At 45.1% G+C, this 16,010-nt stretch overlaps 1 protein-coding gene across 1 annotated transcript in view; it reads right to left on the bottom strand.

Moving 5' to 3' along the window:
* Positions 1–16,010, bottom strand: part of LOC135551081 (neurobeachin-like) — a 304,485-nt gene that overhangs the window by 53,557 nt on the left and 234,918 nt on the right. The window contains exons 38-40 of the mRNA XM_064982478.1: positions 14,897–15,016; positions 10,576–10,709; positions 7,063–7,124 (exon numbers count right to left, since the gene is read on the bottom strand). Coding sequence (XP_064838550.1) covers positions 7,063–7,124; positions 10,576–10,709; positions 14,897–15,016 — 316 coding nt within the window. The remainder of the gene's footprint in view (positions 1–7,062; positions 7,125–10,575; positions 10,710–14,896; positions 15,017–16,010) is intronic.

Genomic DNA, 16,010 nt, shown 5'->3' with positions numbered 1-16,010 from the left:
ATGTGGAGGCTATATACAGGGGGTAACGGTACAGAGTCAATGTGGAGGCTATATACAGGGTGTTAAGGTACAGAGTCAATGTGGAGGCTATATACAGGGGGTACTGGTACAGAGTCAATGTGGAGGCTATATACAGGGTGTTAAGGTACAGAGTCAATGTGGAGGCTATATACAGGGGGTACCGGTACAGAGTCAATGTGGAGACTATATACAGGGGTGTACAGAGTCAATGTGGAGGCTATATACAGGGTGTTAAGGTACAGAGTCAATGTGGAGGCTATATACAGGGGGCACTGGTACAGAGTCAATGTGGAGGCTATATACAGGGTGTTAAGGTACAGAGTCAATGTGGAGGCTATATACAGGGGGTACCGGTACAGAGTCAATGTGGAGGCTATATACAGGGTGTTACGGTACAGAGTCAATGTGGAGGCTATATACAGGGGTACCGGTACAGAGTCAATGTGGAGGCTATATACAGGGGGTACTGGTACAGAGTCAATGTGGAGGCTATATACAGGGGGTACCAGTACAGAGTCAATGTGGAGGCTATATACAGGGGGTACTGGTACAGAGTCAATGTGGAGGCTATATACAGGGTGTAACGGTACAGAGTCAATGTGGAGGCTATATACAGGGGGTACTGGTACAGAGTCAATGTGGAGGCTATATACAGGGTGTACGGTACAGAGTCAATGTGGAGGCTATATACAGGGGTACCGGTACAGAGTCAATGTGGAGGCTATATACAGGGGGTACCGGTACAGAGTCAATGTGGAGGCTATATACAGGGGTACCAGTACAGAGTCAATGTGGAGGCTATATACAGGGGGTACCGGTACAGAGTCAATGTGGAGGCTATATACAGGGGGTACTGGTACAGAGTCAATGTGGAGGCTATATACAGGGTATTACAGTACAGAGTCAATGTGGAGGCTATATACAGGGGTTACGGTACAGAGTCAATGTGGAGGCTATATACAGGGGTAACGGTACAGAGTCAATGTGGAGGCTATATACAGGGTATTACAGTACAGAGTCAATGTGGAGGCTATATACAGGGTATTACGGTACAGAGTCAATGTGGAGGCTATATACAGGGTATTACGGTACAGAGTCAATGTGGAGGCTATATACAGGGTATTATGGTACAGAGTCAATGTGGAGGCTATATACAGGGTATTACGGTACAGAGTCAATGTGGAGGCTATATACAGGGTGTTACGGTACAGAGTCAAAGTGGAGGCTATATACAGGGTGTTACGGTACAGAGTCAATGTGGAGGCTATATACAGGGTGTTACGGTACAGAGTCAAAGTGGAGGCTATATACAGGGTGTTACGGTACAGAGTCAAAGTGGAGGCTATATACAGGGTGTTACGGTACAGAGTCAATGTGGAGGCTATATACAGGGGTACTGGTACAGAGTCAATGTGGAGGCTATATACAGGGTATTACAGTACAGAGTCAATGTGGAGGCTATATACAGGGGTAACGGTACAGAGTCAATGTGGAGGCTATATACAGGGGGTAACGGTACAGAGTCAATGTGGAGGCTATATACAGGGTATTACAGTACAGAGTCAATGTGGAGGCTATATACAGGGTATTACGGTACAGAGTCAATGTGGAGGCTATATACAGGGTATTACGGTACAGAGTCAATGTGGAGGCTATATACAGGGTATTATGGTACAGAGTCAATGTGGAGGCTATATACAGGGTATTACGGTACAGAGTCAATGTGGAGTCAGGGTGTTACGGTACAGAGTCAAAGTGGAGGCTATATACAGGGTGTTACGGTACAGAGTCAATGTGGAGGCTATATACAGGGTGTTACGGTACAGAGTCAAAGTGGAGGCTATATACAGGGTGTTACGGTACAGAGTCAATGTGGAGGCTATATACAGGGTGTTACGGTACAGAGTCAATGTGGAGCCTATATACAGGGGCACCAGAACAGAGTCAATGTGGAGGCTATATACAGGGTATTACGGTACAGAGTCAATGTGGAGGCTATATACAGGGTATTACGGTACAGAGTCAATGTGGAGGCTATATACAGGGTATTACGGTACAGAGTCAATGTGGAGGCTATATACAGGGTATTATGGTACAGAGTCAATGTGGAGGCTATATACAGGGTATTACGGTACAGAGTCAATGTGGAGGCTATATACAGGGTGTTACGGTACAGAGTCAAAGTGGAGGCTATATACAGGGTGTTACGGTACAGAGTCAATGTGGAGGCTATATACAGGGTGTTACGGTACAGAGTCAATGTGGAGGCTATATACAGGGGCACCAGAACAGAGTCAATGTGGAGGCTATATACAGGGTATTACGGTACAGAGTCAATGTGGAGGCTATATACAGGGTGTTACGGTACAGAGTCAATGTGGAGGCTATATACAGGGGGTACCGGTACAGAGTCAATGTGGAGGCTATATACAGGGTGTTACGGTACAGAGTCAATGTGGAGGCTATATACAGGGTGTTAAGGTACAGAGTCAATGTGGAGGCTATATACAGGGTATTACGGTACAGAGTCAATGTGGAGGCTATATACAGGGGTCCGGTACAGAGTCAATGTGGAGGCTATATACAGGGGGTACCGGTAATAATATAATAATATATAATTTAGCAGACGCTTTTGTCCAAAGCGACTTACATGTCGGCTGGGGCCACTACTTTTACATATGGGTGGAGATCGAACCCACGACGCTTGGTGTGCAAGCGCAATGCTCTACCGACTGAGCCACACAGGACAATAATAATTTAACTAAATAATACAGAGTCAATGTGGAGGCTATATACAGGGGGTACCAGTACAGAGTCAATGTAGAGGCTATATACAGGGGGTACCGGTACAGAGTCAATGTGGAGGCTATATACAGGGTGTTACGGTACAGAGTCAATGTGGAGGCTATATACAGGGGGTACCGGTACAGAGTCAATGTGTGGGGGTACAGGCTAGTTGAGGTAATCTGTACACTCTGTTTTCTTGCGCAATTGCATAGTATATATAAATGTTGCGCAACATGAGATCTCACGAAGTCCTTGATCAGATTTTCCATTAGATTTTCTATTGATGTCAGAGTGATTAGAGGGACAATAGAGTACTGGGTACCAGGCAGTTAACAAGTTGGGTAGGTTACTAATGACCATCAGCCAATAGGAGAAGCCTATTGGCCTGGATTTTGTGACTGAAATTTTGTGATGGTAATATGGTCACCGCAAAAGCCCTAGTTGTGATTAATTTCAGTTGAATACTCAAATACCCAATATCACAACCCTCTCTATCATGTGACCAGTGATCATCAGACACATTTTCCCAGACAGTATACAGGATGCAGACTGCATCATTAGCTCTACTGACTAAGAGCTTAATCGAAGCCAGTTGAAACCCATGGTAGAGAGATAGTGAGAGAGAGAAATAGTGTGAGAGAGAGAGAGAAAGAGAGAGAGAGAAAGAGAGAAAGAGAGAGAGAGATAGAGAGATAGAGAGAGAGAGATAGAGAGAGAGAGAGAGAGAGAGAGAGAGAGAGAGAGAGAGAGAGAGAGAGAGAGAGAGAGAGAGAGAGAGAGAGAGAGAGAGAGAGAGAGAGAGAGAGAGAGAGAGAGAGAGAGAGAGAGAGAGAGAGAGAGAGAGAGAGAGAGAGAGAGAGAGAGAGAGAGAGAGAGAGAGAGAGAGAGAGAGAGAGAGAGAGAGAGAGAGAGAGAGAGAGAGAGAGAGAGAGAGAGAAGAGAGAGAGAGAGAGAGAGAGAGAGAGAGAGAGAGAGAGAGAAAGAGAGAGAGAGAGAGAGAGAGAAAGAGAGAGAGAGAGAGAGAGAGAGAGAGAAAGAGAGAGAGAGAGAGAGAGAGAGAGAGAGAGAGAGAGAGAGAGAGAGAGAGAGAGAGAGAGAGAGAGAGAGAGAGAGAGAGAGAGAGAGAGAGAGAGAGAGAGAGAGAGAGAGAGAGAGAGAGAGAGAGAGAGAGAGAGAGAGAGAGAGAGAGAGAGAGAGAGAGAGCTACATTATCTCCATGGACAGGATGGGTCTGGAGAACTCAGGGGAGCGTCTCAGGTTCACTTCCCCATCCCAGGGATCAATATCCGGGCTAGGGTTCTGTCCCATGGGCCCCTAATGGAAGACAAGGCTGGAGCCCTGGGTAATACTAGACACACTGCCAGGTAGAGGAGAGGAGGAGATGAGAGGGCTAAGAGGGGGAGGAGGAGAGGAAAGGAGGGAAGAGGGGAGGAGGAGATGAGAGATAAAGGAAAGTGAGAAGTGTAGAGGAGACGATGAGAGAGAGAGAAGGATGTCATAGGAAGAAAGGTGGACAGGACGGAGACAACATAAGGAGAAGAGGAGAAGAGGATGGGACAGCAGAAAAGTCAGGAGGAAATGATTGGAAAGAAGAAAGGAGAGGACTGCAGAGGAGAAGAGAAGAGAGGAGAAGAGAAGAGGGAAGAGGAGGTTTGGAAAGGAGAGGACTGGAGAAGAGAGGAGAGGAGGATGAGAGTAGTGGACCCCTAAAAGGACAAGAACATCTCAACTGTAATCTTGAACAACTAGTGGAAAACCACTCATACCCCCAGAAGACAAAGCTGAAGAACAAAAGTCAGAGGTGAGAATCATTATGTTTCTACTTCTGCATGTTATCTACGGGCCCTGCCCCACCCTGTTTGGGATATCGGTGTTTTCCAAGTGGCGCTTGGTCCTCAAAGACCAAGTCAGCAGAGAGAGAGGACATGGTTGGATAATATAGTAAAAAGACAGTAGAGAGAGAGGACATGGTTGGATAATATAGTAAAAAGACAGTAGAGAGAGAGGACATGGTTGGATAATATAGTAAAAAGACAGTAGGGAGAGAGGACATGGTTGGATAATATAGTAAAAGACAGTAGAGAGGACATGGTTGGATAATATAGTAAAATACAGTAGAGAGGACATGGTTGGATAATATAGTGAAAGACAGTAGAGAGAGAGGACATGGTTGGATAATATAGTAAAATACAGTAGAGAGAGAGGACATGGTTGGATAATATAGTAAAGGACAGTAGAGAGGACATGGTTGGATAATATAGTGAAAGACAGTAGAGAGGACATGGTTGGATATTATAGTAAAGGACAGTAGAGAGAGAGGACATGGTTGGATAATATAGTAAAAGACAGTAGAGAGAAGACATGGTTGGATAATATAGTAAAGGACAGTAGAGAGAGAGGACATGGTTGGATAATATAGTAAAGGACAGTAGAGAGAGGGCATGGTTGGATAATATAGTAAAGGACAGTAGAGAGAGGACATGGTTGGATAATATAGTAAAAGACAGTAGAGAGAGGACATGGTTGGATAATATAGTAAAGGACAGTAGAGAGAGAGGACATGATTGGATAATATAGTAAAAGACAGTAGAGAGAGGACATGGTTGGATAATATAGTAAAGGACAGTAGAGAGAGAGGACATGGTTGGATAATATAGTAAAGGACAGTAGAGAGAGGGCATGGTTGGATAATATAGTAAAGGACAGTAAAGAGAGGACATGTTTGGATAATATAGTAAAAGACAGTAGAGAGAGGACATGGTTGGATAATATAGTAAAAGACAGTAGAGAGAGGACATGGTTGGATAATATAGTAAAAGACAGTAGAGAGAGGACATGGTTGGATAATATAGTAAAAGACAGTCGAGAGAGGACATGGTTGAGGCTAGAGGAAAGACATCAGTAATAGATGGGGGAGGTTGAGGGTCGAGGAAAATATAACTATTGTAAAATAGATTGTGTTCATAAAATGTATATAGTGTGTAGAAGCTCTTTAGCTCTTAGAGGATCTTAATCTTTTATTTTTATTGGCCAGTCTGAGATATGGCTTTTTATTGGCCAGTCTCAGATATGGCTTTTTATTGGCCAGTCTGAGATATGGCTTTTTCTTTGCAACTCTGCCTAGAAGGCCAGAATCCCGGAGTCGTCTCTTCACTGTTGACGTTGAGACGGGTGTTTTGCGGGTTTTTAATGAATCTGCCAGTTGAGGACTTGAGGTATCTTTTTCAGAAACTTGACACTCTAATGTACTTGTCCTCTTGGTCAGTTGTGCACCGGGGCCTCCAACTCTTTCTATTCTGGTTAGACCCAGTTTGCGCTGTTCTGTGAAGGGAGTAGTACACAGTGTTGTACGAGATCTTCAGTTTCTTGGCAATTTCTCGCATGGAATAGCCTTCATTTCTCAGAACAAGAATAGACTGATGAGTTTCAGAAGAAAGATCTTTGTTTCTGGCCATTTTGAGCCTGTAATCAAACCCACAAATGCTGATGCTCCAGTTACTCAACTAGGCCAGTTTATTGCTTCTTTAATCAGAACAACAGTTTTCAGCTGTGCTAACATAATTGAAAAAGGGTTTTGTAATGATCAATTAGCCTTTTAAAATGATAAACATGGATTAGCGAACACAACGTGCCATTGGAACACAGGAGTGATGGTTGCTGATAATGGGCCTCTGTACACCTATGTAGATATTCCATTATAAATCAGCCGTTTCCAGCTACAATAGTAATTTACAACATTAACAATGTCTACAGTGTAATTCTGATAAATTTGATGTTATTTTAATGGACAAAAAAATTTGATATTCTTTCAAAAACAAGGAGATTTGTTTTTGAAAGTGACCCCACACTTTTGAACGGTAGTGTATATAAGAGAGACAGAGAGAGACAAACAGAGACAGGGAGAGAGAGAGAGAGAGAGAGACAGAGAGAGAGAGACAGATGCAGAGAGAGAGAGAGAGAGAGAGACAGAAACAGAAGAAGAGCGAAACAGAGAGAGAGAAAGACAGAGAGAGCGAGAGAGGCAGAGAGAGAGACAGAGACAGATCAGAGAGAGAGAGAGATAGAGACAGACAGAGAGAGATAGAGAGCGAGAGAGGTAGAGACAGAGACAGAGAGACAGATACAGAGAGAGAGAGAGAGAGAGAGAGAGACAGATGCAGAGAGAGACAGAGAGAGACAGAGACAGAGACAGAGTGAGACAGAGAGAGACAGAGACAGAGACAGAGACAGATAGAGGAGTAAATGAGTACATACCTGAGAACAGAGCAGCATCACCAGCTCTACTACTGAAGTACTGGACTTCATACACACCAAACCTGCAGAGAGACACAGGAAGATCAGGAGACCTACAAAGAGACACGGGAAGGGTAGGAGACCTACAGAGAGACACGGGAAGGGTAGGAGACCTACAGAGAGACACAGGAAGGGTAGGAGACCTACAGAGAGACACAGGAAGGGTAGGAGACCTACAGAGAGACACAGGAAGGGTAGGAGACCTACAGAGAGACATGGGAAGGGTAGGAGACCTACAGAGAGACACGGGAAGGGTAGGAGACCTACAGAGAGACACGGGAAGGGTAGGAGACCTACAGAGAGACACGGGAAGGGTAGGAGACCTACAGAGAAACACGGGAAGGGTAGGAGACCTACAGAGAAACACGGGAAGGGTAGGAGACCTACAGAGAGACACAGGAAGGGTAGGAGACCTACAGAGAGACACAGGAAGGGTAGGAGACCTACAGAGAGACACAGGAAGGGTAGGAGACCTACAGAGAGACACAGGAAGGGTAGGAGACCTACAGAGAGACACGGGAAGGGTAGGAGACCTACAGAGAGACACGGGAAGGGTAGGAGACCTACAGAGAGACACGGGAAGGGTAGGAGACCTACAGAGAGACACAGGAAGGGTAGGAGACCTACAGAGAGACACAGGAAGGGTAGGAGACCTACAGAGAGACACAGGAAGGGTAGGAGACCTACAGAGAGACACAGGAAGGGTAGGAGACCTACAGAGAAACACGGGAAGGGTAGGATACCTACAGAGAAACACGGGAAGGGTAGGAGACCTACAGAGAAACACGGGAAGGGTAGGATACCTACAGAGAAACACGGGAAGGGTAGGAGACCTACAGAGAGACACGGGAAGGGTAGGATACCTACAGAGAAACACAGGAAGGGTAGGAGACCTACAGAGAGACACAGGAAGGGTAGGATACCTACAGAGAGACACGGGAAGGGTAGGAGACCTACAGAGAGACACGGGAAGGGTAGGAGACCTACAGAGAGACACGGGAAGGGTAGGAGACCTATAGAGAGACACAGGAAGGGTAGGAGACCTACAGAGAGACACGGGAAGGGTAGGAGACCTACAGAGAAACACAGGAAGGGTAGGAGACCCTACAGAGAGACACGGGAAGGGTAGGAGACTTACAGAGAGACACACACAGCTCACCAACATCTCTCTTACAGGTTTCCCACCCAGCTAAGATCTAACATCATTACTTTAGATAGTGTCAGATAACAGAAGCAATCCACAGAAAGGACAAGTGTTACAAGGATACGGAGAGAGAGAGAAGGGAGGGGAGAGAGAGAGAGAAGGGAGGGGAGAGAGAGAGAAGGGAGGGGAGAGAGAGAGAAGGGAGGGGAGAGAGAGAGAGAAGGGAGGGGAGAGAGAGTAAGATAGAGGAGAGAGAGAGAGAGAAAGAAAGAGGAGAGAGAGAGAGAGAGAAAGAAAGAGGAGAGAGAGAGAGGGGACAGAGAGAGAGGGGACAGACAGAGAGGTGTAGCGAGGCAGAGTCAGAAAAAGAGAGAGAAAGAGAAATAAATAAATAGAGAGAGATAGATCGCAAGAACGAAGAGAAGAGATGTTTTAAGACAGCGAGACAGAGAGACAGGATTGACAGAGAGACAGTGGTTAGGTCAGACAGACAGACAGGACAGACAGGCAGACAGCAGCAAGCAGGTGGGAAGTGGACACACTCTTTGGTACAAGGTACTGTATCAATACAACTAGACTGTAAAACCAGGGTGTATCAATACAACTAGACTGTAACACCAGGGTGTATTAAATACAACTAGAGTGTAATACCAGGGTGTATCAATACAACTAGACTGTAACACCAGGGTGTATCAATACAACTAGACTATAATACCAGGGTGTATCAATACAACTAGACTGTAATACCAGGGTGTATCAATACAACTAGACTGTAATACCAGGGTGTATCAATACAACTAGACTGTAATACCAGGGTGTATTAAATACAACTAGAGTGTAATACCAGGGTGTATCAATACAACTAGACTGTAATACCAGGGTGTATTAATACAACTAGACTGTAATACCAGGGTGTATCAATACAACTAGACTGTAATACCAGGGTGTATCAATACAACTAGACTGTAATACCAGGGTGTATCAATACAACTAGAGTGTAATACCAGGGTGTATCAATACAACTAGACTGTAATACCAGGGTGTATCAATACAACTAGACTGTAATACCAGGGTGTATTAATACAACTAGACTGTAATACCAGGGTGTATCAATACAACTAGACTGTAATACCAGGGTGTATTAATACAACTAGACTGTAATACCAGGGTGTATTAATACAACTAGACTGTAATACCAGGGTGTATTAATACAACTAGACTGTAATACCAGGGTGTATCAATACAACTAGACTGTAACACCAGGGTGTATCAATACAACTAGACTGTAATACCAGGGTGTATTAAATACAACTAGACTGTAATACCAGGGTGTATAAATACAACTAGACTGTAATACCAGGGTGTATCAATACAACTAGACTGTAATACCAGGGTGTATCAATACAACTAGACTGTAATACCAGGGTGTATCAATACAACTAGACTGTAATACCAGGGTGTATCAATACAACTAGACTGTAATACCAGGGTGTATCAATACAACTATACTGTAATACCAGGGTGTATCAATACAACTAGACTGTAATACCAGGGTGTATCAATACAACTAAACTGTAATACCAGGGTGTATCAATATAACTAGACTATAATACCAGGGTGTATCAATACAACTAGACTGTAATACCAGGGTGTATCAATACAACTAGACTATAATACCAGGGTGTATCAATACAACTAGACTGTAATACCAGGGTGTATCAATACAACTAGACTATAATACCAGGGTGTATCAATACAACTAGACTGTAACACCAGGGTGTATCAATACAACTAGACTATAATACCAGGGTGTATCAATACAACTAGACTGTAACACCAGGGTGTATCAATACAACTAGACTGTAATACCAGGGTGTATCAATACAACTAGACTGTAACACCAGGGTGTATTAAATACAACTAGACTGTAACACCAGGGTGTATTAAATACAACTAGACTGTAATACCAGCGTGTACAGGAGAATATACTACATCATTAATATTGTAAACTGCAGTAGGAAGCAAGTATTATCATGGATCATAGCTGATGGGTAAGGTAGCCAGCCTAGAGAAACACACATACACTTAATCTCTCTCTCTCACACACACTCAGTCTCTCTCTCACACACACACTCAGTCTCTCTCACACACACACACACACACACACACACACACACACACACACACACACACACACACACACACACACTCCCAGCCACAGCCACAGCGCAGTGTGAGTGGTGACAGCAGCACGGTGAAGACTGGACAGTGGATGGGGGACTCACTCCACATAGAGACGTCGGGTTAGAAGATAAGGGCGTGTACAGCACCTGTACCTTCAATGAGCAGCTCCTGGCCGTGGCTACCCAACAGGGTCCTAGAGAGGAAAGGAGCGAAGTCCACAAAGATCTCCCTCAGGAGGGGAGCCACTTTCTCCAGGGCACGCTCCAACTTAGTGGTGATACTGTAGAGGGGGATAGGAGGGGGAGAGAGGAGAGGGGAGGAGAGGAAGGAGGGAGAGGAGAGAGGGAGGAGAAGAGAGGGGAGAGAGGAGGGAGGGGGAGAGAGGAGGGGAGGAGGGGGGGGGAGGGGAGAGGGAGAGGGGGAAGGAGAGAGGAGAGAGGGGAGAGAGGAGGGAGGGAGAGGGAGAGAGATGAGGGAGGGAGGGAGGGAGGGGGAGGGAGAGGAGAGAGGAGGGAGGGAGAGGAGAGAGGGAGAGAGAGGAGAGAGGGGAAGGGGAGAGAGGAGGGAGGGGAGAGGGGGAGAGGAGGAGAGGGGGGGAGGAGAGAGGGGAGAGAGGAGGGAGGAGGGAGGGAGAGGAGAGAGAGGGGATGGAGGGAGAGAGAGGAGAGAGGGGGAGAGAGGGGAGGGAGGGAGAGGGGAGAGATGAGGGAGGGAGGGAAGGAGAGGAGAGGAGAGAGGAGGGAGGGAGAGGGAGAGGGAGAGAGAGGAGAGAGGGGGAGGGGAGAGAGGAGGGAGGGGAGAGAGGGGGGATGGAGGTAGAGAGAGGAGAGAGGGGAGAGAGGGGAGGGAGGGAGAGGGGAGAGGAGAGAGATGAGGGAGGGAGGGAGGGGAGAGGAGAGAGGAGGGAGGGAGAGGAGAGAGGAGAGGGGGAGGAGAGATGGAGAGGAAGGATATAGGTAGAGGAGACAGACAATCAGTTGACCAGTAGAAGAGACTCAGTCTGGACGTTATGACAGGCCTTATGACATGCCTTATGACAGGCCTTATGACATGCCTTATGACAGGGTTATGACAGGCCTTATGACAGGCCTTATGACATGCCTTATGACAGGCCTTATGACAGGCCTTATGACATGCCTTATGACAGGCCTTATGACAGGCCTTATGACAGGCCTTATGACAGGGTTATGACAGGCCTTATGACAGGCCTTATGACAGGCCTTATGACAGGGTTATGACAGGCCTTATGACAGGGTTATGACAGGCCTTATGACAGGCCTTATGACAGGGTTATGACAGGCCTTATGACAGGCCTTATGACAGGCCTTATGACAGGGTTATGACAGGGGTATGACAGGCCTTATGACAGGCCTTATGACAGGCCTTATGACAGGCCTTATGACAGGCCTTATGACAGGCCTTATGACATGGCTATGACATGGTTATGACAGGCCTTATGACAGGCCTTATGACAGGCCTTATGACAGGCCTTATGACAGGCCTTATGACAGGCCTTATGACAGGCCTTATGACATGGTTATGACAGGCCTTATGACAGGCTTTATGACAGGCTTTATGACAGGCCTTATTACAGGGTTATGACAGGGTTAGTATAAATTAGGCTGTTTGATACTCGCTTTGCCCAAAAAAGATGGAATGCAAACCTATAGCTTGTTTTAGTGTACTGGGGGTCGATATGGGATTGAAAAGCTAGCACTTAGGCAAGCAGACATTTGGGTGTGTGTGTGTGTGTGTGTGTATGTAAATGAGTTACTATAGAAAATACGCTAGGCAAGAGCAATAAGAAGCAGCAAGTTAACCTAGCATATAAAAGCCTATATACAGTACCAGTCAAAGTTTGGACACACCTACTCATTCAAGGGTTTTTCTTTATTTTTTAAAACCATTTTCTACATTGTAGAATAATAGTGAAGACATAACTATTAAATATCACACATGGAATCATGTGGTAACCAAAAAAGTGTTATGCAAATAAATAAATAAATGAATCTATATTTGAGATTCTTCAAAGTAACCACCATTTGCCTTGATGACAGCTTTGCACACTCTTGGCATTCTCTCAACCAGCTTCATGAGGTAGTCACCTGGAATGCATTTCAATTAACAGGTGTGCCTTGTTAAAAATTAATTTGTGGAATTTATTTCCTTCTTAATGCATTTGAGCCAATCAGTTGTGTTGTGACTGGCTCTCATGAGGACCATCACAGGAAAGGAAGACCCAGAGTTACTTCTGCTGCAGAGGATAAGTTCATTAGAGTTACCAGCCTCAGAAAATGTAGCCCAAATAAATGCTTCACAGAGTTCAAGTAACAGACACATCTCAACATCAACTGTTCAGAGGAGACTGTGTGAATCAGGCCTTCATGGTCAAATTGCTGCAAAGAAACCACTACTAAAGGATACCAATAAGAGACTTGTTTGGGCCAAGAAACATGAGCAATGGACATTAGACCGGTGGAAATCTGTTCTTTAGTCTGATGAGTCCAAATTAGAAACCTTTGGTTCTAACCGCCGTGTCTGTGAGATGGAGAGTAGGTGAACGGATGATATCAGCATGTGTGGTTCCCGCCGTGAAGCATGGAGGAGGAGGTGTGATGGTGCTTTGCTAGGAACACTGTCTGATTTATTTACAATTCAAGGCACACTTAACCAGCATGGCTACCAGAGCATTCTGCAGCTATACACCATCCCATCTGGTTTGCGCTTAGTGGAACTATAATTTGTTTTTCGACAGGACAATGACCCAACACACCTCCAGGCTGTGTAAGGGCTATATTACCAGGAAGGAGAGTGATGGAGGGCTGCATCAGATGAGCTGTTCTCTACAATCACCCGACCTCAAACCAATTGAGATGGTTTGGGATGAGTTGGACCACAGAGTGAAGGAAAAGCAGCCAAGAGGTGCTCAGTATATGTGGGAACTCGTTGGAAAAGCATTCCTCATGTAGCTGGTCTTCACTATTGTTCAAAATGTAGAAAATAGTACAAATAAAGAAAAGCCCTTGAATGAGTAGAAGTGTCCAAACTTCTGTAGATAGAAATATAGAGATAGAGACAGGGAGGTGAAGTTTAAGCCTAGTACTTCAGGGTTCAGTGTTAGGGTGTAGGGTTCAGGGTTTACGGTTCAGTGTTAGTGTACAGGGTTCAGGGTTAGTGTTCAAGGCTTGTGTACAGGGTTCATGTACAGGGATCATGTACAGAGTTCAGGGTTAGTGTTCAGGGTAAGTGTTCAGGGATCGTATACAGGGTTCAGGGTTCATGTTCAGTGTTCAGGGTTAGTGTTCAGGGTTAGTGTTCAGGGTTCGTGTTCAGGGTTCGTGTTCAGGGTTCGTGTTCAGGGTTCGTGTACAGAGTTCAGGGTTAGTATTCAGGGTAAGTGTTCAGGGATCGTATACAGGGTTCAGGGTTCATGTTCAGTGTTCAGGGTTAGTGTTCAGGGTTAGTGTTCAGGGTTCGTGTTCAGGGTTCGTGTTCAGGGTTCGTGTTCAGGGTTCATGTACAGAGTTCAGGGTTAGTGTTCAGGGTAAGTGTTCAGGGATCGTATACAGGGTTCAGGGTTCATGTTCAGTGTTCAAGGTTTGTGTACAGGGTTCAGGGTTCATGTACAGGTTTCAGGGTTAGTGTTCAGGGTTCGTGTACAGGGTTCAGAGTTAATGTTCAGCGTTTGTGTACAGGGTTCAGGGTTCGGGTTTAGGGTTAGTGTTCAGGGTTAGTGTTCAGGGTTTGTGTACAGTGTTCAGGGTTTGTGTACAGTTGGCAGTCACTAAATGGTCAGGCTAGATAGGAGAAAATCGAAAATGTAGTAAGGGTTAGAGGTTAGTATGGGTTAGAGGTTAGTAAGGGTTAGAGATTGGTAAGGGTTAGAGGTTAGTAGGGGTTAGGGTTAGAGGTTAGTAAGGGTTAGAGGTTAGTAAGGGTTAGAGGTTAGTACGGGTTAGAGGTTAGTAAGGGTTAGAGGCTAGTAAGGGTTAGAGGTTGGTAAGGGTTAGAGGTTGGTAAGGGGTTAAAGGTTAGTAAGGGTTAGAGGTTAGTACGGGTTAGGGGTTAGTAAGAGTTAGAGGTTAGTACGGGTTAGAGGTTAGTACGGGTTAGGGTTAGAGTTAGTACGGGTTAGGGTTAGAGGTTAGTAAGGGTTAGAGGTTGGTAAGGGTTAGAGGTTGGTAAGGGTTAGAGGTTAGTAAGGGTTAGAGGTTAGTAAGGGTTAGAGGTTAGTAAGGGTTTGAGGCTAGTAAGAGTTAGAGGTTAGTAAGGGTTAGAGGTTAGTAAGGGTTAGAGGTTAGTAAGGGTTAGGGGTTAGTAAGGGTTCGGGGTTAAAATCCCATCTAGGATCACAACATGCTATATATAGTCCTTTATATCATGGGTGATAGGCTGTTTCAGGGGTTATAGAGGTAGCGTCTGGGGGTTAGAGGTCGTAGGTAGTGGTTAGGGTTAGGGTGTCCTTGCCTAAGACACTGTGCTGCATCGCGGGGGGCTGTCTGGAAGCCTGCCAGAGAGCTAAAGGGCTTGAGCTCAGGGGGTGGCAAACCGCTGCGCAGCACACACTGCTCCACCTCACAATAGACACTGCAATACATAAACCACACACACACACACACACGCACACAGATTAAAGCAACACACACTCACTAACAAAGCTACACAAACTCACCAACATTATACGACCACTGACTTCTACTTCTGTGAGGGTAACATGGACTGTCAATATTGCTCATATATATATATATATATGTATGTGTGTTGTTTGAAAGTTCCAGCTCCTTTTCAACACAGTTAGGATTTGGACCTAAGAAGTTGATGAAACACACAGACTCTGTCGATCACAATGCCTCCCGATTCCAATTAAGGAACACTGTTTTTTTTGTTTTTTTTGCAAATGACAGGTTGCAAACGGTAGATTAACTACTACTCTTAGATAAAAGGGTTCTTCGGGCTGTCCCGAAAGGTGCTATATGACCTCTAACCCTTACTAACCTCTAACCCTGTCCCCATAGAATAACCATTTTTGGTTCAAGGTAGAATGATTTCCACAGAGGGTTCTATCTGGAACCCAAAAGAGTTCTACCTGGAACAAAAAGGGTTCTATGAGGACAGCCGGAGAACCTTTTTGGAACCCTTTTTTCTAAGAGTGTAGATAACGCTAAATTGTAACTACAGCTAAATTGTAACTACAGCTAAATTGTAACTACAGCTAAATTGTAACTACAGCTAAATTGTAACGACAGCTAAATTGTAACGACAGCTAAATTGTAACGACAGCTAAATTGTAACTATAGCTAAATTGTAACGACAGCTAAATTGCAACGACAGCTAAATTGTAACGACAGCTAAATTGTAACGACAGCTAAATTGTAACGACAGCTAAATTGTAACGACAGCTAAACTGTAACGACAGCTAAATTGTAACGACAGCTAAATTGTAAAGAATGGATAATCTCAGACAGGAGGTCTGACAGAGCGGCTTGTGGAGTGGGGGGGGGGGCAGACAAGCAGACAGCGTTAATCAATATCAACTACTACATTATCACAGCTGGATAGAACAGACAGTTATTCATTTCTA

This window comes from Oncorhynchus masou, chromosome 12, assembly GCF_036934945.1.
Source record: "Oncorhynchus masou masou isolate Uvic2021 chromosome 12, UVic_Omas_1.1, whole genome shotgun sequence".
Taxonomy (NCBI): domain Eukaryota; kingdom Metazoa; phylum Chordata; class Actinopteri; order Salmoniformes; family Salmonidae; genus Oncorhynchus; species Oncorhynchus masou.
Note: the sequence above shows the minus strand (reverse complement) of the source record. Positions and strands in the feature narration are given on the sequence as shown.